Source organism: Lepisma saccharinum, chromosome 17, assembly GCF_977018435.1.
Source record: "Lepisma saccharinum chromosome 17, izLepSacc3.1, whole genome shotgun sequence".
NCBI lineage: Eukaryota > Metazoa > Arthropoda > Insecta > Zygentoma > Lepismatidae > Lepisma > Lepisma saccharinum.
The window spans coordinates 44,760,730-44,787,729 of record NC_139245.1 but is presented as its reverse complement, the minus strand read 5'-3'; the positions used below and the strand labels follow the sequence as shown (position 1 = coordinate 44,787,729).

The 27,000-nt window shown below is 39.2% G+C and overlaps 1 protein-coding gene across 1 annotated transcript in view; it reads left to right on the top strand.

Annotated features, from left to right (window-relative positions):
* HisT (Histamine transporter) overlaps nucleotides 1-27,000 on the top strand; it is a 134,159-nt gene that overhangs the window by 10,703 nt on the left and 96,456 nt on the right. Inside the window, exons 2-3 of the mRNA XM_083139385.1 lie at nucleotides 3,718-3,811; nucleotides 6,499-7,260. Coding sequence (XP_082995511.1) covers nucleotides 6,934-7,260 — 327 coding nt within the window. The 5' untranslated portion in view covers nucleotides 3,718-3,811; nucleotides 6,499-6,933. The remainder of the gene's footprint in view (nucleotides 1-3,717; nucleotides 3,812-6,498; nucleotides 7,261-27,000) is intronic.

The window sequence follows — 27,000 nt, the reverse complement described above, 5'->3', positions numbered from 1 at the left end:
GGAACCTTTTTTCCCCAATCCATTTAAATACAGTCCAGGATCCCTTTTTCTGAATGCATTTAAATACGGTCCAGGAACCTTTTTTGTGAATGAATTTAAATTCGGTTCAGGAACTTTTTTCCGGAAGAATTTAAATTCGGCCCAGGTCCCGCATAAGTTTAAATACGGTTCAGGAACAATTAAAATACGGTACAGGAACCTTTTATCAATGAAACAATACGCAACTTGGACCGAATTTAAATTGTGCGAGAAAATTGTTCCGGTCCTACAGCGGAACCCAATAGAACCCATTAGAATCTATTGGTTTTTGGACCTTGAACAACCCTGAATAGCAGACTGTCGTTGAGTTTGAACTTGGCAATGGAAATTTGATCAAGTTTTCGGTGTTGCTAGTTCGATAGTTCTTTTTGTGTATAAGTTTGGCTTTTCATATGTAAATATACTATTTCTATACGTATCACGTGTAAATGTTATCATAAGATTTACTGACTTAGGTTAGAACCCATGTTCAAAGGTACTTAGAACCGTGAGGCAACAGTTTAGTTTACTGACTGGTGACATTCACAAATGTGCTTACCCAAATTATATCATAAATACGCCACTGAGTGGGCATCTCTCCCCCCGCCCCAAAGCAAGAAGTTTAATTGGCACAGTGGGTTCAAGAGCGAATATTAAAACAAATATTTGACAAGTTATATTTTACATTGGGGCTATATTTTGAAAAAATCATCAAAACGATACCAAAATTAAAATATGTACAATTAAAGCTACACTGGACCCTTGATCTCCGCAAAGAAATTTCGAAATTGATCGTTTCGGAAAAATCGCTTACAAATTCTGAAAAATTACATCTGTTCAGAATATCCTCTAGATTCAAATCAATCTTCATGGGGTTTGGTTTCATTGTTGTCTAGATAACTGTCACAGTTTCGTGGCAGCACATGCCCATTTTCTGTTGCTGATATCTAGACGACACCGAAAGCTAACTACATCAAGATTCACTTGAATGCTATAGATGTCTAAGCAAATGTAATCTTTCAGAATTTAAAATATCAGCGTTTTTTCGAAAGGAGAGACATTTTGGAAGGTGCTATCCAAACCAAGGTTCCAGCAGAGAGTTTAATATAGCTAAAAGCAATAGCAATACCTAATTTCTGTTCATCGTCCGTTCATTGAAAAGAAAATAATAATAAATAAGGGGGCCATAGGACTGTAAATGTTTCTTCATGTTCAATTTGTGTGCTTGTAATGTTTTGCGATGCTTAATTCACTCTTCTATTGCTGTGATTATGAACGAACTCTCCTTATTTCATTATTTTGTCAAAGGATAATTTGTTTCTTCTTCCTGTCTGGGGCAATTTTGTTGTCTTTGTTCGGAAATTTGTACAGGGGCAAATATATTCTCCTTTTTTTAACGTTTGACAGATTATGTTTCTTACGCATGATTTATAGATGGCAGTAATTCATTTTCTACATCAGCGAGCTGAGAATTTAACATCATTAACAAGATATTTCGTAAAATGTAAATAAATTTAACTCCAAGGAAACTTGGCTTGGGTCCACAGGTTGCTTAAACTTCACCTCTTGCCTATTCCCTGTCCCAGCTAACTGTGGAGCAGGGCCGCGCATAGCGGCAGAGGAGGAGGAAGGAAATCGAGTGGTGAAAGCGCAGTGTTGCCAACCGTACGGTCCAGACCTTAGTCCGTCGCTAAATGCACGGCTTATCAAAATTGAACTTGCTGTTTTATCTCTAATATTTCCCTAAGAAATTCTTAAACCAATCGTACGGACCTGGAGACAAAAATACGGTCCGTTTGCCATGTGCGTTCGGTATTATCCTTCTCAAAAGTTTGCAACGCTTACAGAGCGAAGCAGGAAAATCGGGTAACTCCAGTCGCCCATTGCGCAATCCCGTTTCTCTCACTGTTCATTGGTGGAGCCGTCTCGCGTCGGTACTTCCGCAGAGACTTGTTCTCGTTCGCCTGGTCTACAGTTAGCTGGTACACGGTATACCTATGATACAGTTCCAAGCAAAAGTTAACTGAAGTTTAGGCGTACAACTTTGAATGTGAAACAAGTAGTCAATCCTGAAATCACACACACACAACGAATTCGTACATTGCATACCGTCTAAGGATAAGGTTGCAATATTACTCTCTATTGCCGATAGAGAACATTGAACAAGAACCCAGCTTTTATGCATTAACACACAACAATAATGTACATAAGATTATAAATATAACATTAAAACTATATAAAATATAAACTTATACGAGACATCAAAACATTGTAATATACAGGACAGTCTGGAAAAATAGAACGTTTGGCAACTTTACAAGAGGAGTAGTTCATTCAGAGGCGAGGCATCCGGTCATCGGGAGATGAGGCGATGACAAAGCAAAATAATAAAAATGTTGCTATTACGTAAAATATTTTAGGGAAGAATAAAACATAAATCAGAATATTCGCATATTTGAGAGAAATTAGTCAAGTAACACCATTAAACAGCTAGAAATACGCAATTGATTCGCTAAGTTTAGCGCATCGAAAGGAGAGCCCAGTTCTACAGCCCCCTCCTCCCGTACCCAACCGTCCCGCTGGGTTTCCGTTGAGTGCAATGGTGTCAGGCGGGCCAGCTCATCGCAGCAGGTCTTCGAATCTAAGGTCCTTCGACCGCTTTTTCCCCGCTTTTGAAGGTCTGGTCAAGAGAGACCTTTTTTTTTCAGCCTCCTTGTTTACAAACACGGCAGGGTTTCTGTGACATCAAGATGAAACTTTTCAGAATGTCCAGCACTGTAAAGCATGCAACGCTCTTGTTTTTTAAGAGAAGAAAAAATATTGAAGAGCATCGCAATGCAACTTACACTGAATACATGATGAAAGTAATGGTGCATAGATAAAATATATAAGTAAGCAAAAGCATAAATTCTCCCACTGTTAGTGCTAGAAAGAACTAAAAAAAAAAAAAGCAGTTCTGGATCCATTCTATTTTCTTCATAGTATTTCTTCTTTTAATTTTTTTGGATCCTGCGGTTCAAATATCGATTTTTTTGGGGAAAAAATGTTCTTGGTTTACAAGACACGAAGTACTTCCTGCTGTTTTGTGTTTACTATGCTTACAAATGACAAGATTGATCAAGATTTTTGTTCTCGAGGTGATAGACATACTTACTCAAACAGAACCTTTTCCCTAACATATCTTACTTTCACACCAGGGATGGCCAAAAATATCAGGATTCCTGAAAATCTAAAAATCTCGATTAAAAAATTCTACCACCCGGAAGCAATCCGAATTTCGGAGAGAAAAATTTAACATTTTTTTGGGGGGGAGGAAATAGATTTAGCCATTTTTACTTCACACGTCATGTACGAACATTGTTATCATCTTTATCAATGTAGGAATGCCCCTTCCCCCTCCCCCTCCCCCTTCCCCTTCCCCTTCCCGGGCTGAAAGATTGACCCTGACGTTTGGCAAGTCTTGCGATGACTACGTAAAATTGTCACTCTTCGCCATTGAGTTCATTCTCTATCAAGTTTCAGTGTAATAGTGTATTCATTTATTATTCAGTTTCCTTGGAGGTGGATTAGAAGAAAACAGCAATATATGCATATATGGACCCATTGCTTCGTCAATGCTGGATTATTTTTGCCATTACTGTGTGCACTGAAAACCTCAAACAGAAATTACAATGTGTTTTTACTTGTTCTCAATTTCAGATAACAAGCCATGTCATTACGAAGTTTGCCATAGGCCCACCGCTACAATATCACAGTTTCCTTTCCAATACTGGATCCTAATGGCTCAAATAAGGTAAGGATATACCAAATGTGATTGGTCAATTGTGAATTCTCAAAGTGAATCCTTGTGAAACGAAAATTTCTCTCCATTCGCCAGACAATAAATGTTTTGGATCTAGTGTTAGACTATGCTATATCAAAATCAGTGGCGTGCCAAAAGTGTGGTTCGTGGGGTCATAACGCCCCCTTTTGGCCCAGCATTTCTAGATAAAAGAACATCAAAGGCAAGAAAATATGGCAAAATGGGGCTGACTATTAAAAGAACCATACGTAACCGCGCCTTTCTAAAATCCTGGGCACGCCACTGATCAAAATCTAATCAGGGGGAGATCTTCAGGGCAAGATGGTCGCCCGTCAAGCCTTTAATCCGCAATCCGCCCTTGCAACAAGCTACTGAAATATTTTCATCGCCAACATCTTTCGGCGGCGGCAGGGCACATGCCACCTGCTCCCCTCCGTCCACTTGGCTAGGGGTTCTCCACAGATATTGCACATGAAAAAACAATGATTGAGGAGACAGGTAGCGGGAATATAGTACTGACAGACATATTTAATATAGTCCTAAATACGAAACAAAAAAGCCTTATTAGATTAAACAGCATTTATTCATGGAGTTTTCTTCCTCGCTGCTGAGGGGGGGGGGGGGTGGATTGCATAGCTTCCGCCGATCTCTTCCAATATTTGGGGGAGAACAAAGCTAAGCAAAGTAGATAATTGAATGCCCTTCTATTACATAAATAACCAAATTCTGTATGGTATTTGGGGTCTTGTATTACATGTGACTCTCCCCAGCTCCTTCCTAACTCATTTTCCCCTGGAGGGCCCATTTTCCAGTCTGACCACTTATTTTCCTTTCTCTGTCTCTCTCTCTCTCTGTCCTATTCTCTGCCTCTCTTTCCATCTATCTCCCTCTCTCTCTCTTCCTTCTCTCTCCCTGTTTCCTTTTCTCTTTTCCTCTTTCTCTCTTTCCTTCTTTCTTTTTCCTTTTATATCTCTCCCCTTTTCTCTCTTTACCTCTCTATCCTATTCTCTCTCTCTCTCTCTCTCTTTCCTTTCTTCTCTCTCTTTTCTTTTCCCTCTCTCTTTATTTTTCCTCTTTTTCTTTTTCGTCTTTTTATTTTCCTCTTTCTTTTTCCTCTCTTTATTTTTCCTTTTTCTTTCTTTTCCTCTTTCTTTCATTTTCCTCTTTTTCTTTTTCCTCTTCTTTCTCTTTCCTCTTTTTCTTTATCTTCTTTCTTTTTCCTCTTTTCTATTTCCTCTTTCTTTATTTTCCTCTTTTTCTTTTTCCTCTTTCTTTCTTTTCCTCGTCTTGCTTTTTCCTATTTCTTTATTTTTCCTTTCTTTTCCTCTTTCTTTCTTTTCCCATTTTTCTTTATCCTCTTTCTTTCTTTTCCTCTTTCTTCCTTTCCCCTTTCTTTCTCTCTTTTTCTTTTCCCTCTTTCTTTTTCTTACTTTTTGCTGTTCTGGGGATTCTCTCTCTCCTCTTTATCTCTTTCTTTTTGCTTTTCATTTTAAGGAGAAAGAGGGGAGAGAAAGATAAAACAAAAAATAGAGAGGGAGAACAGAGAAAGGAAATGAAAGAGAAAGAGGAGAGAGAGAGAAGATTTTTTATTTCCCTTTCTCTCCCTCTTTCCTTTTTATCTCCGTGCTCTCTCTCTCTCGTTTTTAGAATAAAGGAAATTAGTTATCTCTAACAGTTGGGCTGAAAAGTTCGTAGGCTGACTCATAGATGGCGTTACTAGAATTAAATCCATGTGATTTTTACTTAGTACTAACCTTCAAAAGATACGTGTATAAATTTCACAGCTGCCGAATAATTAGTTCGTGAGATATAGCATTGTGAGTGAAGCAGCTTTTGCTATTGTGAAAAAATGGATAAAAAAGAATTTCGTGTGTTAATAAAGCATTGCTTTTTGGCGAAAAAAAGTACTGTTGAAGCCAAGGCTTGGCTTGATAAACATTATTCGGACTCTGCACCAGGAAAATCAACCGTTGAGAAGTGGTTTGCTAAATTTAAACGAGGCGAAATGAGCATCGAAGACGATGCACGCAGTGGACGCCCCAAAGAGGCTGTTACCGACGAAAACATAAAAAAAGTCCACAAAATAATTTTAAATGATCGTAAAGTGAAGTTGATCGAGATAGCTGAGACTTTAAAAATATCAAAGGAACGTGTTGGACATATTGTGCATGAATATTTGAACATGCGAAAGCTGTGTGCAAAATGGGTGCCGCGCGTGCTCACAATCGATCAAAAGCAACAACGTTTTGATGATTCGGAGCAATGTTTAGCGATATTCAACCGTAATAAAATTGCTTCCCCATCCACCATATTCTCCAGATCTGGCCCCCAGTGACTTTTTCCTGTTTGCAGACCTTAAAAGAATGCTCGCTGGAAAGAAATTTAGCACTGATGAAGAGGTAATCGCCGAAACTGAGGCCTATTTTGAGGCTAAGAGAAATCGTACTATAAAAATGGCATCGAAAAATTGTATGACCGCTATAATCGTTGTATCGCCCTCGAAGGCAACTATATTGAATAATAAAATCGAATTTTGTCAAAAAAATATTTTTTACTATGTTAGCCTACGAACTTTTCAGCCCAACTGTTATATTTAGCTATTTATTTTAGTCTTGAACATGCGTCGAAGTTGCATCACTGAGAATCTGCTACCCACAGGATTCTTTCCTTCTTTTCAGGATCTCTCCAACCGCCGACACAAATGGGACATCTCGCCCACGGTTGGTTCACTGAGCATGTGACGTAACGGATCTTCGACACACAACACAGGTGGGGGAGATAAAGGTGCAAGGCCGTCCGTTGCTTAGTACCTACGCGCTTACATCGAGGTGCGTTTGCAGTGGCGCCCTCTCTAAGTAAAAAAAGGAAGAAACGCTGTAACATACGCGCGCGTTGATCTTTGGACTTGGGACCTGACAGATAATGGACAAGGAGCAAAAAAAGACTGTGATCAGCGGGAAATAATAGCAACAAACGAGCACCCGTACTTCACACGTTCTCTCGAGGTTATGAATGACGGCGTGAAGGTCCCAACGTGCGTTTAGTTCGCTTCGATCGCGAAGAGACAGAGGGGGCGCTTCAATAATTGGTGAGTGTTCGCGCAGGGAACCACGATGGGGGACTACAAAGTCGTCCCGACCTCCGAAAAGGGCAGCAACGGAGTTGAACTCAGCCCCGTCGTCCAGAACGGCTTCACGATGGTGACCGCTTCGCCACCCCCGGCCCAGTACAAGGTCTACAAGAGAAGATGGGTCATCCTGGGCTTGTTTGTGTTTTACTCAATGTCCAACGCCGTGCAGTGGATCCAGTATGCAATCATTGCAAACATTGTGCAGAAGTACTACTCGGTGGGCAGCTATGCGGTGGACTGGACGTCCATGATCTACATGATATGCTACATCCCGCTCATCTTTCCGGCTTCCTGGCTTCTCAATAGAGTGGTGAGTAGAAAACACTTGATCATGTAACACAGTGTACATGCTTGTAATTGCAAATTCCACGGGTGTGCGTAAGAGGTCCTAACTTGACCGGTTCATTTTGACGCAGGATGGCAACACTGCAGAAAGGTCAAGCGGGAAGCAATTGCAGAAATGTGCAAAGTATGTCCAAGGGGGATAATTGTGGGGCCCGTGTCATGATTTGGGGGATATATTTTCATTAAAATAATATAAAATTTATCATGTATATACTGTATTTTTCTAAAATATAAAGCAATTGAGGAGAGCTAAAAAAAATGGTAGGAATAAAATCAGGAGAGAGAAAGCATCTAGATTATATAAATTTCCACTAATTAACACTATAATGTAAATTAAAGTTTACACCTTGGCACGATCCTGCAATATGTGTGATGAGGTGGGGAAGGGGGGGATCAGAATATATTTCCTTGGTAATTCATTAACTTTAGCTGGATCCTAATCAATTTTGCTGTGCACTGTATTTAATCCAGTATATGAAGAAAAGGAAGAATTTAGGGAAATTTAGAACAAGTAAAGTGTTCAGTAACGTTAAAAAAGTGATTTTTTGTAATAAAATAGTAGCAGATAAGCTGTCGTAATTAAATAGTTTATGGGGATTGACATGATCTTTGGGGGGGGGATGCGCCATTGTCATTGTGGGGTATGGGTACTCGTGGTGCAAAGGTTCAAAGTATAAGTCCATTTTATTGTACAGATAGGCTAATCGGTACTGTGATTCGAAGCACTGTTTAATGTGCCGTCACCGGGACTCGATTCAGAGATGCATCAATTACAAGGTGACAGCCTTACCACTACGCCATCTGGGAGGCGTTATTAAGGGCTAAATCGTATGAAAATATATAATATTAGTCCTATCATATTATTTTAATGCTCGCTGGATGACAGTCCTGACTAGCTGATAACTTGATAGCGATGGTGCTAGCCCGCCTCTCTGTCCAAGCGTTTGAGAAGTCGACTCACGAACTCTTCACCGAAGGGAATGCATTTGAGTCCTGCCTTCATGAATTGCATCCAATCATTATCCATCCTGATGGTCGCTATTAGTCAAAAGTGACTGAAAATTTACGCGGTTAGAAAATACAAATGGAGCATTCCATGTCAAACTGCCGTTGAATCTCAATTTTTAAATTTAAATACAATGCTCTCACTTTATCGAATCTTGTGAATGAACAATCTAAAATTGTCATATGCATAAAAATTCAAGTATTGCACATAATTAAGTTAGAAAGTAGAAGGCACTTTATATATTATTCGTTTAACATTTTGATTTTATTGTGTTTTCTGTTGTGTCCCATCCGTAAGACCAAAAAACAATTAATTTATCCTTTAACGTTGCATTTGTCCCTAAACTCAACTAGAATATTCAAAGGTTATTTCTCTTCTCTATTTGTCTTAAGTATCTTTTTTTTTATGATTTGACCATTCACAGAAATTAAAATACATTTCTTATTAAGTAAAAAGGCAGTGTTAAGTCTGTCCAACCTGTGGCGCAAAATTGTTCACTTACAACTACAAATCTGGGAGAGTATTTTAAGGGTAGTTATGTTTAATCAAGAGTGTTAAGTTTCATATTTCATTGCACGGAAACTGTAAGAAAAATGTTGCTCAACTATCAGTAGAATAGTTACTTTAATATCAAAAATGTAGTCGGCGTGTCCCACCTGTGACAATGGAATGCGTGTAGTGTGTACCGATCTGATAGTAAATGGCAATCATTTGAAAAATAAAACGCTCAGTGATTTTATTTATAGTGTAAGCGGAAAGAATCGCTGTTATTACCTAATTATATACCGCACAAGAGCAATAAGTGTGCATACACAAAGTATCTTCTTTAAACCTACATGGCGATTACAGATACACTTCACGAAAGAAATGGATTCAACTGATTTGTTTATAACAGCTGACATGATTACACAATAAAGCCTATACATATGCAATAAGGGAGTCCCAATAAAAGCGACGGATTTAATATGCTGAATAGAACACTTTTTAAAGAAGAATGACAAATATTTTTACATCATTACAACGGGTAAATGCTCCGATTTAAGGATGCCAAGTTTGATTTACGCAACATGTTCTAACAATATCTTTATCAGTGACTGTTGCAGCTTATTTGACATGGAGGGTTACACAAAGGAACATCGAGTTTCGATAGTGGAAACTCATTACAAGAATGGCGAGTGTTATGCAGAGACTGTAAGGAAGCTTTGTGCAATCCTTGGACGTGAATGTGCACCTATTGAGAGTAAGTTCGCAAGTTGATCAAGAAATTTGAGGAAACAGGTTCGACAGCAGACATTAAAACACCGCGCTTTCAATCTAGCCGGTCTGTTGAGAACATCGTTATTGTGCATGACAGTGTTATTGCAAATAAAAAAAAAGTTTCATTCTTAAATCGGAACATTTACCCGTTGTAGTGATGCAAAAATATTTACCATTTTGTAATGATACAGTACTTTCTTAAGCATATTAAATCCGTCGCATTTATTGGGACACCCTTAGAACGGCTAGAACAGGTGATATTACACACCTTAACTATTGCTATTCATTAATGTATGTGACCATGAGTGTGGTGATGTTTGCCCATCAAATACCGATAATCATTTAGTTTGTCTAATATGTACAGTCACCTGCAATAAAAATGGATCACCTAGATCCTGAAATGCTCGCTACCATTGAAAATTTGCTATTAAAATCCACTTGTCGCCGTAGAGTTAGGCAACACACATAACGCCGTGCAGAGATGCGAGCATTTCAGGATCTAGGTGCCTCATTTTTATTGCTGGTGACTGTACATCAAGAAGTCCTAGGTTCGATAACCCGTGCAGGCACATAGTAGTTCCGGTCCCACTTTAAACTGTAGGCCCAGTCCCGATTAGCCTATCTGTGCACAAAGTGGACCTAACACTCAAACTCCAATACATATAAGGTTTGTGTGTGTATGTGTGTGTGTGAGAGAGAGAGAGAGAGAGGGAGAGGGAGAGGGAGAAGGATTGGAGAATCATCACACGATTGAGCCTAATGTCCCTCTTCTTCCTCGAATTTTTACAAAACTAGTGATATCTCTATGCTTCCATTTGCAAAGCACTATGACCACTGTGAAAATTAAAGTTTCTCCAACTGGTTAGTACAGCGCGCTGTGACGCCAGGGGTTCCGGATGATTCGAGTCCCACCTTCTGCATGGGTGTTCTCTGTGATGCCCCTCATTAATTTCATCATATCCTGATTCTCGCGATTAACCAGAAGTGGCAGAAAAGCGTCGCTAAATAACAAGAATCAAATAATATATAATCGCTTCCAAACTTCCTGCGTTTTCTAGTTTCAGGCGATTCGGAAATTAAGATTCTTGAAACCTGTCTTACACAAGAAATTACTACATTTAAAACATGTGAAAATGTATTTGTTGTGAATATGTGAATACTATTTCATAATTGGTACATGTTTTTGGAGATAAAATAGGTGAAGAATGAGGTTTTATGTTACTAAAAGCACTAAACTGTAACTATTTGCAGTTGTCAGACAAGTTTGGTTCTAATCCTTCACATGAGGTCGATAGAGTGCGCTCACAGACACATAACACACACTTAAATTATTGTCACGAATTCAAAAACATGAAAGCATATCGTTTGTAAAACATACGGTTCGTGTTCGGAAGTCATTATGTTTTAATTGACCTGCTTAATTATTTAGGCAGAGGGAAACGGAGATGACATGAATTGACATGAAGGCAGGATAGGTACATGGCGAGAGAAGGGTAAGGAGAGAAGTATACAGACAGGGTAAGAGAGCAACAGAGAAATAGAAAAATACAGTAAAACCTCGTTCATCCGGACCCCAATAAGCCAGACTTAGCTTAATCCGGACAGGCAAAAAAAGGAAAAAAAAGCAGAATGCAAGGTTTTAAATGTGGCTAGAAGTCAACAATCGCATTCGTCATATTGCTCCGTAACGGCTTTACATTTTACTGTACTGTATACTATTTAGGCCTGTGCCCTTTAAATACACCATAATAAACGTGTTTTGTTGCTATAAACTGAGTTTTAATGCACTTTCTACTGTTCTTCTAGGTTATTTCAGTTAATCCGGACTTTCGTTAAACCGGTCAACTTATCTCCCCCCATTAGACCGGATTAACGAGGTTTTACTGTAACGAGAGGAAAGTAAAAAGAGAGAAGTAGATATTAATTGATTGATTTAAAATTGTTGGGTGCTTCGGCATTTTAGGCCATTTTGCACCCTTCAATATATATGGGGAAGAACCCCTTACCAAAAACCCTTACCTTGAAATAAAAGAGGGGCTAAAACCTCCTTGATAGAGTTTAAGAATGCAAGTTGTAAAAAGACTTGCATGGGCAAACACAACACATTATAAATGGTAAGAAGAGTTTAAAACCTACCTCAGAAACAATGGAAGAGGCCTGCTCTTCTCAAAAATCTAAAAATGTTGGCTAAGACAGTGTTATCGTCACCCAACATGGATGACAAAGTGAAGAGAAATAGGGAGAAAATACAGGGTGCGTCAATGAATCGCGCGATTTTGCAACACTGGATATAACTATTAAATTAGGCACACACGGGAGACGTACTACGTAGATTTTCAGCGAACAATGCAGGCTCGACCAGGACTCGAACCCGGGTCCCTGGCAATACGTGCCATTGCTCTATCAGCCCAACACGGAGGTATCCCCCACCATTCACACTTTTACTCTTTTCAATTGTTACAGTTTCTCAGTTTCTTATCATCTGGACAAACACAAATACCCATGCCTTACCCGGAACTCCTGGCGTTGTAGCGCGCTCTGCTAACCACTCCGCCACGGAGTTCGACATACCACTGAGCTACCGAGCCGGCCTGGCTTCGCCTGATTTTTCGCTGGCGCTGTTTTTTTTACCTGTGTGAAATCGTCTCTACAAGTGCTACTGCAACGGGATCTGTTGCCTTTGAAACACATAGGCGTCGACGTTGCCTGGTTCCTCCCAGCCTAGAGATGTCAATCCATTAGATTAGGCACACACAGGAGATGTACTACGTAGATTTTGAGCGAATAATGTGTAGTGTTTCAAAGGCAACAGATCCCGAGACGATTTCACACAGGTAAAACAGCGCCAGCCAAAAATCAGGCGAAGCGAGGCCGGCACGGTAGCTCAGTGGTAGAGCAATGGCACGGATTGCCCGAGACCCGGGTTCGAGTCCTGGTCGAGCCTGCATTTTTCGCTGAAAATATACGTGGATATAGCTAGTTGTTCCGTCATAGGTAACACGTGACTACCGCCATCTTGCAGAGCCTGCTTAAAAAAAACAACAAAAGAAAACATGGAGATATTCCTTGGCTCACCAGATCACCGGATCTGTTTGTGTGTGATATTTTGTTTGGGAGTAATTGAAAGGAATAGTCTTCCAACCAACCCTCGCGCATCCTCAATGAACTTAAAAGATTGGATCCGAGAAGAGGTGGCTCCAAATTCCTACGTCCCGCTGTAGAAGAAAGCCTTTTCCTTAGCATTTCTCTTAACATTTATGCTTCAACCAAAATGCTACCTTCTAAAGTAAAATATCTTATTTCCATAGCATAACCAATCAGAAGCGATCTGCAGGTCACGAGTACAGGCGTAATGGCGGCCGCGTGAAATGTAACCAATGCATCATTTCACATTTTTAAAAGCCGATAACTATTCAACTGGGAGGAATAACGTTTTCTATAAAGCATTATTAGGTACAAATCAATGGCACTGCTTAAATACATGGTTTATAACGTATAAAATACATGTATGGAAGATAATTTTAGTTGTTTCAATTGTAAACAACCGTGCACACACTATAGATGGTGGAACTCGACGTGCCTTACGTGCTGTATATAATATGCATTGTAATCGCAAAAGCTATCCGAAATGTTAGATGAAATACTTCCGTGTAAAGTGCTATCTGCTATTAGTTTTTTGGAAGTATTTACATAGCACTTATGCTAGCAAAAATGTTAAAGGAAATGCTTCTGTCTAAACCGGGCTTTACTGATAGTGTCTGGAACGAAATGGAGGTCATCGTATTAATTTTACTTTCAAATAAATCACAATGTAAGGGGTATGCTTTGTATGTATTTTACATTATTTTGTCTTAATTGTGGAGTATTTCTCCTGATTTTGTTTATATAGAGCATCAGAGAGGGAGAGAGAGAAAGATGGACATACGGACAGGCAAAAGAAAGAAATTGAGAGACATAGCAAAATTTAAAAATATATAGAGAGAGAATGAAAGAAAGATAGGTAGAACGAGAGAGAGAGATATATATATATCAGATGTGGACAGGTAAAATAGAGAAAGAGAGAGAGAGATAGGAAACGCAAGAGATTGAAGGACAAGGCAGAGAAGCTCAGAGGGAAAGAGCCACGTATCTTCAATTACGAGGCGTAAACAGCAGTTGAATAAATCGTTAAGTGCAGCGATAAGAAAAGAAAATGACAGGTGATTATTAAATATACCAGAAGCACCAGTTGTGGCGTCTAAGAAAGTTAAAGTTACTGTCCTCCTTCTAATCTGCTCCTATAAGCAAACGTTCTAGTAGTATTTCGATAAGATAGCCATAACTTCTGTTATAACGATTTACAGTTTGCCGTTCACCAACCTTACATTCGTATGAACTAAATATAACTTTTCTACTTTAACCAGAACTATTCAAATTTTCTGATTTTATATTACGGTTTATGTATTCAGATATTATTGTTATTATTATTCGTATAATTGACAGAATTTTAAGCTCATCAATTTCACCTCTAAGTTAAATATTTACCAAAACAAATACATGCAATAGCAGGCAGAAATAAATGTCTGTTTTCAAATAACCGGATAGCAGATGCTGGTATAATCAAATATTTACTAGAATAAGCGACAATTAATTTTTTTTAAAAGTAATTCTAACCCAATCCAACACGTTTCGTGGAGAATTATCAAATCATTGTGTGGAAATTACTAAATCATTAATATCTATCTACCTTGCAAGTTTGTTTGTATGAACAAGAATGTTCAACCAAAGGTTTATTGATAAATTCAAATAAGAGTTGTATTTCAAGTCCATAATGCTCTACTGAAGTTCTGATGCAAGAAATAAAACATATAGTTTACGTTTGTTAAGACATTTCTCTTGAAATAACCCGTTATAAATTCAACTTATATTTCATTCATTCATTTTTTATTGGATTTAGCTGTTATACCAGCTCTACACCAAATGTCCTACAGAATTAAGTCGTACGTGATATCTATTGTTACTTGTTATTTGAATATATATATATATATATATACACACACACACACAGACACACCCCCCCTACACACACACACACACACACAAACACACACACACACACACACGAAGCTTTTATATGTCTACATTAATATGATGAAATTGTTTAGAAATGATAAATACAATTGTTAAATCTGATGCCGATATTAAAGAGGAAAAAGAAGTTGGGGAAGGTATTCCTTTTTTTAATTCGATTCTAGTTTGCATTTGCACATTGGTGAATTAACAAATTAATTTTATATTAATGGTGATTTAATTTTGTGTGACCTGATCTTAATCTTTCAACTTGTATTTAAGCATAAAACATTATACACATATTAAGTTCATCTTTTCTACTATAGAGAAAGCGATTCGAAATCAGCAACTTTAAAACATTGACATTGATACAGCGCTCTTGAACTTCGCAAGTCCCTGTTAATTTTTAAGCATAAATGCACAATAGCAAATAAATTAATATTTGCTATCTGTGAGTGTAGAAGACAGTCACAGAATAACTCAGACAATGTAATTTCCAATATTTCACGTCATGATCAGAATTTTCCGTTTCTTGTGTTCACATTTCTTTTCTTCTTAGAGGTGTAGGTAATGGGATAGATTTCTTTATGTTTTTTTCTCTCTTTTACGTTTATTTTCCCCAGGTGTTCTCCAACGTCCTTGTTTCTCTAAGGGTCGAGGAGTTCGGATAATCACAATGCTGACGTATCCAGAACATAATCTCAAGGACAAGTAATCAGTTCCCGTCCTGACTTGATGCCACACTCTATCGTGATAAGCTATCTGTCCTCTTGACATGCTTTCCATGGGATAAACAGGGGGTGGGGGAGTTTACGTCACAGATTAGAAGAGGTTATTGATATATCGTAAATCCTCAAACCATATCATCTTTCCATCATCGATCATAGCTCTCGCGAAAATTTGTCGCATAGACTGAACTTGAAGCAAATATTAATAAATCGCTTTCTGTATCAAACACCTACAGACAGATATCTTACCCGGAACAACAAAAACGACTGTCTTTTTTACAACGATTGCTTTCCAAGTTCGACTATCATTCTTTACAGTAATACGGAGGAAATATCTTCCGGAAATCTTTGACACAAAAACAATTAACGAAAAAGGCGCTTCATTATATCCTTTTGTCTTGTTATCTGTGTCTAGATATTTTGCAATAGCTTCGTGGCTACGAAAGGCAATTTCCACCACAGATATCCAGACAACAACGAAATGAAGCCACACGAAAACTCGTGTGAATGCTTTAGAAGGAATTCTATGCGAATGTAATTTTGCAGAATTCGGAATATCATAGTGATTTTTCGAAAGGAGATGAATTTTTGAAAACGCTTTGGCTGCCGTAGTATTATCTGGATGTGAAACTTGGTCCATTACATTAAAAGAGGAACGTGAATTTAGAGTATTTGAAAATAAAATCCTGAGAAAAAAATTTAGACCTAAAAGGGATGAGGGGACGGGTGAGTGGAGTAGGTTACATAATTTAGAATTGTATAATATGTATTCATGTCCATATATTATTAGAATAATTAAATCAAGAAGACTTAGGTGGGCTGGCCATGTGACACGAATGGGAGAGGAAAGAAGAGAGTTTACAGGATTCTTGTTGGGAAACCTGATGGTAAGAGACCTGTAGGAAGGCTAAGACGAAGATGGAGGAATAACATTGAGATGGACCAAAAGGAAATCGGAAAGGATGGAAAAGATTGGATTGATCTTGTCCAGGCTTGTGTTGCTGCAGCCGTAAACTTCGGGTTTAAGAGGATCTGGCGTCGGCAAAGGTTTAGCCGAGCGTTAACAGAGATATTCTTTTCTTGATCAACCTGTGTTTCTCTCAGAACGTTTTTACACTGAAGTGGAAAGCGACACAGTCCTCGACAGTCTGTGAAAACTGTTCACAGCGCATGCGGGACCAACAGACCGAGGCGACACGATGCATGCTTCTAAGAAAACTGACCACTCCGAGTAACATGCAAGCGACAAGCGATATGTGCAGTTTGCCGTGTCACTACGGTACGCAAGGTTGCATTAGTTATGAGTAGAGCCCGGAAGTTCAGGCATTTATTTTCGTTAAAATAGGCAGGCAAAAAGGCATTTATAATGTGGTAAATAGGCACTAAAAATGAAAAAAAAAGGCAAAATAAACCGAAAAAAGGTACATTTAGAAGTCGCTTACTTTTATCTATAATTTCTGGCAAAATGTTAAAATCTAAATTGGGAAGAGCATTTCAATTTCCTACGTCTTGATTGCACATAACTACAAGGTGCTTTTTAAGTTCTCAACATTCATTGATAGTCGTCTGTCAGAGAGAATGTTTTTCATAATAGAAAATGATCTTTCTACTTCGACAGAAGTTATTGGAGCATACATATAACAAGCTAATGTAGCTGGACTCATTTTGGTAACAGCATTTTCACCTTTTAGAATATCACAAATTGTTTTCAATTGTTTCAAGTCCTCGTTTGCACTCACTACCCGTTTGCACTTTTCCGCAACAGCTGGCCCCTTTTCTCCTGGCACTTCCATCATCTGCTGCATAGATTCCTCGAAGATTTTCATGGATGCTATAATTGTAATTGTCTCTGGCAATGCACCATAATGTGCAAAAGTAAACTTGAATAGCACAGGAGTTTTTCACTTCACGAATTGAAGCCGCTTCATTTTCTGGAAGAGCATCGATCACCTCACTGATTTTTTGAAGGTTGTTAGCATAATATATAGCTGCTGATATCCAGGTTCCCTATCTCGTCAAGACTGGTTGCTGAGGTAAACTAAGCTCAATCGCAACTTCCTGAAATTTTCGGGTTCGAGAGGGAGATTTCAGAAATATTTTCTTTGTGTTCGAAATCAACCTGTCCACTTCAGCAGTCAATCATGCACAAGAAATGTTAACCGAAAGGCAATATCCTGACTCAGCATGAAATACTTTTTTCTCACACTTTTCTCCTTCAGCAATGTTGAAACATGCGTGAGTTCAATATTACTTAAATAAGGCGAAAATTATTCACATAATAAACGGAAGAAAAATAAATGCCAACAACGTTTTTTGGGAGAAAAATAATTTATATACACATTTTTTTTAAAAAATGGTCAAATTTCATTGAAAAAGGCAAAAAAAGTCATTATAATTAAAAATAGGCAGTGGGGTCCCAAATAGGCAAAATAGGCAAAATGAAAAGGCTTCCAAAACATTCGAAACAACATAAGAAACGTATATCCTGAAAAAAATTATCAATATATGCAGTAGATAAAAAGAGGCATTTTGCCAAACTTCCGGGCTCTAGTTATGAGTGTTCAAAGTGTTACTTGTGTGTGTGTGTGTGTGTGTGTGTGTGTGTGTGTGTGTGTGTGTGTGTGTGTGTGTGTGTGTGTGTGTGTGTGTGTGTGTGTGTGTGTATGTACAGTCACCAGCAAGAAAAATGGGACACCTTAGATTCTGAAATACTGGCTTCCAAGCAATGCGTTATGTGTGTTGCCCAATTTTACAACGATCAGCCGATTTTAATAGCAACATTTTAATGGATACTTCTGCTATCGCCGGAGAGTTAGCAACACACACAGCGCATTGCAGGGAAGCCTATATATCAGGATCTTAGTTGTCCCATTACTATTGCCGGTGACTGTATGTATGAAAGAACGAATGTGGGTTCTAAAACACACACAAATACAACCTCACCTCCACGTAGTACGTCCTGGACTGCATTTTGCAGACTAACAAGGTTCTGGCGTCTGGACTCACAGCCAGTAGAATCCTCTGTGTTCTGTTAATGTGTGTGCGATGGTCTTTCATCAATTTCATCTCCCCACCATGCATGCTTAACTTCACGATTAGCGAAAGGTGTTAGAAGGGAGAAGCAAAATAAAACAAATCAATCAATCAGTGTATGTATGGGCGTGTATAAACACAGAGGAAACAGAGTTTCCTCCCCCAGTCCTAGAGAAAAACTCCGCCACTGCTTCAACGACAGGATTGGAACAACACTTCGGTTCTTTTCCATTCCGGGTTGCGCAAACCCGTCTGTTTTCCTCAGAAATTATCAACTACTATTTGTGTTGTTCTTTATCGCAAGCGCCACAATGTTGTTTTGGAAGCAGGCGTCCATAAAAGTGAAGCACTTCTGGTTCAGTGAATCAGACAGAGAGAAGCAAGCATGCTCGTTCTGTACACACAGCAAGATCCTAAGCTTACAGACTTACTTAATGTTCATGTTCGTGCTGTAGAGTCAATTCTTTAGCAGGTCTGGGGTTCGATACCCGGTGGAGGCACATAGAGGTTCAGATTCCACTTTAAACTGTAGGTGCAGTCCCGATTAGCCTTTCTGTACATAAAGTGGACTTAAAAACGAAACCTCAAACCTCAAATAATTATTTAGCAGCAAGAAACAGCCAGACCACATTGTGTATGTGTGTCAATAAGCAGGAACACTATTTTAAACTTTCAGAGTCGTTAAAGTAAATATCTCAATTAACATGTAACAACACACACTTCAAAAAATAAACTGGGATGCAAAATGTATTGCAAAATCACTAGTGCACGCAGGAATTTTTTCGTAAGGAGCTGGAATAGTAAAGGTGTATATTAGACATTATGCGGGTGGATAGGCTATAAAATATTAAGTACAGTAATTATTTTTTTAAACAATTTTGAAATCGTTCAAAGACAAAAATGGTGATCTGGGATTATTTTAGGAGGGGGAAAGGGGTTCTTTACTGTTTTCATTTGACAATTTTATTTTTTCAAAATTTTGGGAGTGGCTGTAGCCCCATCAGCCCCGCTCTTCGTACGCCAGTGCCTGTGATAGAAAATTGCTTAATTGAAGGTTTTGAGGTTGGTTGTCACGGTGCTAAGATTCTATGTTTTTCTCCCCCTCTCTCTCTTTCTTTATTCTTCCGTCTGCTTCTTCCTTTCTTCCCATTCGTCTTGCTTCTACTTTTCTTGCTTTCCTCTCTGTCTTCTTATGAATTTTATTTCTTTCTTCCTCTCTCTTTTGCTATATTCCTTTCTCTCATCTGCAGATCTTTCTGTGAGTGTATTTATCTTAATTTCTGTCTGCCATTCATTCTGTCTCCATTTATCTCTCCTTATCGTATCGTTCGGTGGCCGAGTGTTTGAGTAGTTGACTCGAGTTGGATCTCACTTATCGGACAACACTTTAGCAACCTTGTGTTCTGACGTCACGGGATAATGCTTTTTCATTTTAGGCTAAATGCCTACGTTGTTAGGTTAGGCTAGCTAGGTTTAGCTCTCTTACCCTAAATAATAATTTTTGATTGTATTTATGCTAATGGAACCTAACCTTGTAGGCATTCCTCGTCTGACGTCAGAACACAAGGTTGCAAGAGTGAAATGAAATAAGGGAGATCCAGTTGGCTCTAGGGACGGTAACAATAAGCGGCTAACGAATATCCGGATTTCAAATTATCCGATATCCGTTTCGGATGCAACGGATAATCCGGATAGAAGAGATTTCATGAAGGATTTGTGGAAAATCCGTACAGTGAAATACGAAAATGACGAATAATATAATATGTGGATATCTCGTAAAACGGATAAATGTTTAAACTGTCCGGATAATGCACACATTCGGATATCCAGACATGTTCTTCTTCTTCTTCTATGGCGTTCCGGTCCGTATTCGGTCCATGGCCTCCCCAATCTTCCTCGTCCATCCCGTCCTATCCAGTTCCTAGTTCAAAGTACGATATTAAGAAACTGACAGAAAATATACTTAGTGAGAGGTTTAAGGTATAGTTAGCGCACAAACTACAGGGTGGCTCAATAAGTCACTTAACACCATTAGTACAAGGCCACTGCGGCATGGAATGTGAAAATGACGATGACCAATCATTGCCTGGCCAAGGGGGAACCACATTGACGCCACCCACACGGTCGGCGGCCATCTTGATGTCCGCCATCTTGAATTCAACTTCAGAATTTTAAATGGGAAGGGGGCCGTGCGACATATCAAAATGGGCTAGAATTTCACGAGAAATGCAATGGTGAAGGTTTTTTCGACGTATCTTTAACCAGTAAAAAGTTATGACTGAATTCTTGTAACAATTTGCTCCTTTTCGAGGTGTTAGAAAAATGCCTTAAAATTTGTTTAGCATCGAGATCAAAGTGACGTCTTGGGAGAGACGTTCGCATGCCATTGCACACGATTTTAATCGGATACATCCATGAAGAGCTGCGCATTATAAATGGTTGTCGCGAACAATTTACAGTGTGACGCTTCCATTGAATTAAAAGTCCTTCACAGTGACAAGGCTAATGTTTATGTTCAGAAGGAAGTTCATAAACAGAATATGTGACCCTTGTCATCTGATAATTAACTTTGGACAAAAACTGGTTCATAACGTTCCCATAGGTGTTCTGGTGTACTTCCCTATTGAAAAACTCTGTAAAAAGTACCTTCTTCCATAAGCAAGGATGAAAAAACTGTTTATTTAACAAATCCAAGTAGCCCTAAGCATTTAAGGTTCCGTTGATGGAAAATTGACTAACCAATCGTGTTCCACACAGCACGCCACACCATTAACTTACCAACACTAACCATTCAGCTTTGATATGTCGAAAATGGCTTATCAGATAAAAAAGCATCGAATATTCTGTTTATAAACTTCCTTATGAACATAAACATTAGCCTTGTCACTGTGAAGGACTTTTAATTCAATGGAAGCGTCACACTGTAAATTGTTCGCGACAACCATTTATAATGCGCAGCTCTTCATGGATGTATCCGATTAAAATCGTGTGCAATGGCATGCGAACTTCTCTCCCTAGACGTCACTTTGATCTCGATGCATTACCGATGCGCTAAACAAATTTTAAGGCATTTTTCTAACACCTCGAAAAGGAGCAAATTGGTACAAGAATTCAGTCATAACGTTTTACTGGTTAAAGATACGTCGAAAAAACCTTCACCATTGCATTTCTCGTGAAATTCTAGCCCATTTTGATATGTCGCACGACCCCCTTCCCATTTAAAATTCTGAAGTTGAATTCAAGATGGTGGACATCAAGATGGCCGCCGACCGTGTGGGTGGCGTCAATGTGGTTCCCCCTTGGCCAGGCAATGATTGGTCATCGCCATTTTCACATTCCATGCCGCAGTAGCCTTGTACTGAGGGTGTTAAGTGACTTATTGAGCCACCCTGTAGAACAAGTAGGCACAACCAGCATGCAACTAACAGAAGAAGCAGAAGTGGAAGAAATATGGAATAAGATAAAATCAAATATTGAGGAAACAGCAAAGATAGTGTTAGGACCAATTCAGTACAACAAAGGGAAGGAATGGTTTGATGAAGAATGCAAAAGTGCCATCCAAGAAACAGATACAGTATATCAGTCATATCTAGATAGACCAACAAGAGCAAAGGAACAAAAACTGGAAGAGCTAGGAAAAAGAGTGTGCAACATATGTTGTAGGAAGAAAATTAAACATATAACAGAGAAAATAAATAAAATCAATCAAGACTTTAAACAAAGATATACATTCGGATATACAGACATGTTGGATAATCCTAATACGGGATATCCGGACAATTCGGATATCCAGAGAATTCGGATATTTGAAGTCTGTACGGAAAATTATCCGATATCCGGATAAAATTTTATCCGGATTTGGCCGTTCTGGCTACTTCGCCGAAGTTCAGGGTTCGAGTTCCGGCCTGGGCATGAATGTTTCTTATCATCGCTCATCCTCATCGTCACGATTAGCCAAAAGTGGCAGGAAACTGACCCTGCATAACAAAAATATAATAGTGAGAATGTAAAATAGCAGACGAAGAAAGTGAAAGACGTCGATAATTTAATTTAAGACTACTTTTTCTTTAATACATGCTGTTTGCTTTAAGTGGCGTCGCTAGCGGGTGAGCTCTAGTCCCCCATGGAATAGTCTTAGTGCAGGCTAATGGTCTGCAAGACGAATCTTCAGAGCTAATTAGAACTGGAAGCTTTCAGACCGAAGCGACACGTGACGAACCCTCAGAAATAAATGCAACCTTTCCTTACCATAGTAACACGGCAAGCTGCACATGTCGCTTGTTGCTTGCATGTCATTCGGTCCGGGTCCTTGTGAATGTCTTTTCTTATATACTTTTCTCACCGAAAATTGGCATTCTGGAAAAAAAAAAAATAACACTGCCTTCCACTAGTTATTAATTTATTCAATTTTCTGAATGGAGTGAAATGATAATGTTAAGCATTGAAAAATATCTCAATGGATGAGGCTTTACAATGCAGGAAACCCGGTGTAAATATCTCATACGGTTTTCATAGTAAAAATTTTCAAAGTTTGGTTTGGACGACGATGAGGATGAAATGAAGTAATTTATTAAAGGACATTTACAAAAAAAACACCTATGCCCAGTGCAGAATTCGAATCCTGGACTCCTCGCGTGCTAACCACTCCGCCACCGAGGCCGGTGAAGATAAAAGGAGCTACAGAGCAGAGAAAGATGGAAAGAAAAACAGATAGAAGAAGAAAGGGGGAAAGAAACATAAAACGCAATTATCGATATCTTCATTAAAGCTAATGTATGGGTGCCTTTATTCGGTTCCACGACTCTCCAAAAATCGTGTATCGTAGAGGGAGAACTTTCCCCGGTTCCTTTGTGGTCTCGTAATGTGTCATGTTATATACACACACATTCACACACAATGTCGCGTATTAAAACAAGCTCGAACATAGAGAAACACAAATGAAATATTTACGTGCAAATGAATGTCCGCAGAAGCATTAATTTTGTGTTTTATGGAAGCAGTAACGTCATCATGACGTCAGCGGAAGAAGGGGATGAGGTTGAGCCATATAAAGGCCGAACCACACGGAACTGAATTTCCAGTAGGAGTGTCCTAGTTGGCGCTACACTGAAATGATGACTGCCTGGCTGGCTGCTTGACTGGTTTTGACGGTTAGACGATGTTCTAATTGAAACTTCCTTTCTCTGCTAGCTTCTGTAGAACAGCCAATTAAAACGAAGTTTGGTCATCTGAAGATAATCTGTGAGTTTGGAAAGAGAAAGTTTCATGTCTGTGGTTTCCGAGTGGTGTTTTTATTTTTTTGGCTGTTCCATGAAAGAAAACGAAGATAATGTGCATTAGGGTTCATTAACATTTAGTAATATATCCAAAGCGTTGAGATTTGTACACGACAAATGTGATAGCAGATAAGGAAAATCCTTATTATCACCAGTGTATATTAAGGGTATGACACATTTAGTTGAACATTTTTATGAATGAATCCTGCAAATTGCATGGATGAATATACATACCGGAGTTCATTAAAAAGCTTGTTTAGTACACGTTGATTACCATACTTTCTTTCTAGCCAATTTCTGGCCCATATAAATACAGTAAAACCTCGTTAATCTGGATCCCGATAAGCCAGACTTCACTTAATCCGGACAGGCAGCGAGGGGTGGGGGGTGGGGAGAATGCAAGGTTTTAAATGTGGCTAGAAGTCAACAAGAGAACTTTCCAAAGAAAAGGCAGTCAACCACTGATGAAATTCTGTTTCCCGCAGACTTTGTACTGTACTGTATAGTGTATTTAGGTCCATGTCCTTTAAATACACCATAATAAACGCGTCTTGTTGCTATAAACGGAGTTTTAATGCACTTTCTACTGTTCTTTTAGGTTATTTCAGTTAATCCGGACTTTCGTTAAACCGGTCAACTTATCCCTCCCATTAGTTCGGATTAACGAGGTTTCACTGTACTTTTATTTTAATTACTTTTATTTTTAATAACAGCAGTAGCTATTTTCCTACAACAATCTTCAAATGGCTCGTCCATCTTTTCAGCTTGTCGGGCCTCCCCCATGGCGCAGTGGTAGCGTCTTTGCCTTGTAATCAAGGGGTCCCGGGTTCGATACCCGGTAGAGGCACAAGTGGTTCGGATCCCACTTTAAACTGTAGGTCCAGTCCCGATTAGCCTTACTGTGCATAAAGTGGACTTAAAACAGCAACTCAAACAAACAAACAAACATTTTCAGCTTGTCTGCTTTGCGCAATGCCTTGTGGGAACAAAAGCATACCGACAAGTACTGCAACAAGTGTCATGCGAGGCGAAAACTAGCAGATGAGCCAGTACCACACAACTAGTCCAAGTCCAATTGGAAAATTCCTATTGGAAATCCAGTTTCGTGTGATTAGGGCTTAACTCATTAAACTTGTATCTTTTGGGAAAAAGTTCATCTAAATGCAACTTTATTTGTTTGTTCGGGAAAGGGCAGGGTGTGTATTGACTCGTTATCTCATGGTCTCTGATGGGACTTTGTTCGATCAAACAAAAAGTTCACTAGGAATATAAGTATGAAAGTAAGGATTATTTTCGTATTTCAATCAAATGATAATACATATGACTAGGATCGGTCATGGTGTCCGTGATATAATGGCAGGTAAAGACTAATTTTGTGAAAACGTTTATTGTGCAATAAAACATATACATGTGCTAACAATATACAGGGTGTTCCATTTACAAATCAACCCGGAGTTGGGGATAGTACAACTTTTGGACCGGAACTGGTACACATATAATCCTTATACCAAATGCATATACGTTTAAACCGGGGAACAATGATTGGATTTCATTAGTGTCCACGCAGTGTTGCCAGATATAACGGGAAGTGTAAATGAAATGTTTTACAAAGCATGAAAAATGGGACATATCACACATGTACGGACATGCCGTCGGTAATTTGCAGTTTGGTTAGGTGGACTAGCTCTGCATCTATGGCAGTGAAAAAAGAAATGTGTGGACACTAATGAAATCCAATCATTGTTCCCCGGTTTAAAAATATATGCATGAACAAGGCTTCAATTTGGTATAAGGATTTTATGTGTACCACTTCCGGTTCAAAAGTTGTACTATTCTCAACTCCGGGTTGCGTTGTAAATGGAACACCCTGTACAAGCACAAGAGTATACAGGATCTGCTTTAAAATTACACTCTGTGCCGGAAATCTCTGGAGCAAGCAAACGAAAACAAGTCTCTGCACAAGTATTGACTCGAGAGGGCTTGCTCGACCAGTGAACGCCTGAGAGGGGAAAACATGGCTCCAGCTAAGAGCTGTTTGCAGCAGTGCGCACTCCGTCCACTCGCTTTCCCCCATTCTCTATCGTTACGCGTGCCCTTGCTCCACACTTTTCCGAGGCAGTGTAAGTTCTCGATCCGTATACCTGTACTGGCCACCTCTTTCCACCGTGCTCAAGCCTACGCCGGGTAATACATCCCGAATAGCATTTTGCAGGCTAACTAGAGCCACAGCCATTATAAACCTCTGTGGAGCTTTTGTCGTGTCAGTGTATGTTTGTGGTATTCCTTTCATCGCCATTTACAGGGTGACAATTAATGAACTATATGAAACAAAACCGTCATAATTTCTGAACGGTTCGCGTGATGACGTCCAAACTGCGTGGCTGGCCACAGGGCATGATGGGAATTCGTATGCGTATGCGCACGCAACGTGTTGATGTCGGCCATTTGCAAGTGAAAAAGTCACGGTACAGCGTGCAGGAGCGTATATCACTTGTGAAGGCCTATTATGCGAGCAATAACAGTCCGATTGCGGTGTGCAGGTGTACAGAAATAACCCCAAAACCATTGCCGAGCTGAAAACTGCCATTCAGGTCATCGACAGCATCGACACTTCAGCAGGTCATGCAGAATTTTGCTGTTCGTCTGCCCCACATCATCGCCAGAGATGGCAGACATATCGAACATGTCGTAACCTAAATCCGAATGTCTGTAGTGCCGTTTACATGTACAATACAGTTTGTTTACTACGTGGTTTGTCACTAATTTCCGTTTTATTTCATATAGTTCATTAATTGTCACCCTGTATCTCCATCCACCTAACAACATCCCATACGTCATTAAGTCTAAACAACTGCTCTGGTCCAGGGTCGGCGCTACAGGGGGGCTAGGGGGGCTTCAGCACCCCAAAACAGGCTTCAGCCCACCCTGTAACCCCCATAGATTTTTATAGTACGGTAGACGAATTTCGACCGAAAAATAATAAAAATATTAGTTTATATATACATAATGTTTTCCATTATAAAACTTGCATTGGTACAAGGTCATTGCAATGTACAAGTGCATTTTCTACTTCAGTTACTTTATTACGATGTGTTCTAAATTCCTAAGTAATTGGCCAATCATTAGTGGCCAAACTCACGAAATTGGCATGATACTCTGCTGCCTGTGTGGTAGGTGGATATATTCAGAGGCCGTGAGGTTCTTCATTGATTGTTGGTAGTCCAAACGGCGACAACAATTAAATGGGGCATTCCACGAACAGTGGTTCTACTTCATGTAAATAACAAAATGAAGTAATAAGGAAATTCTCATTTAGCCAATGTCATTATACGAGTCCTCTATTTTTAATTTGCCAG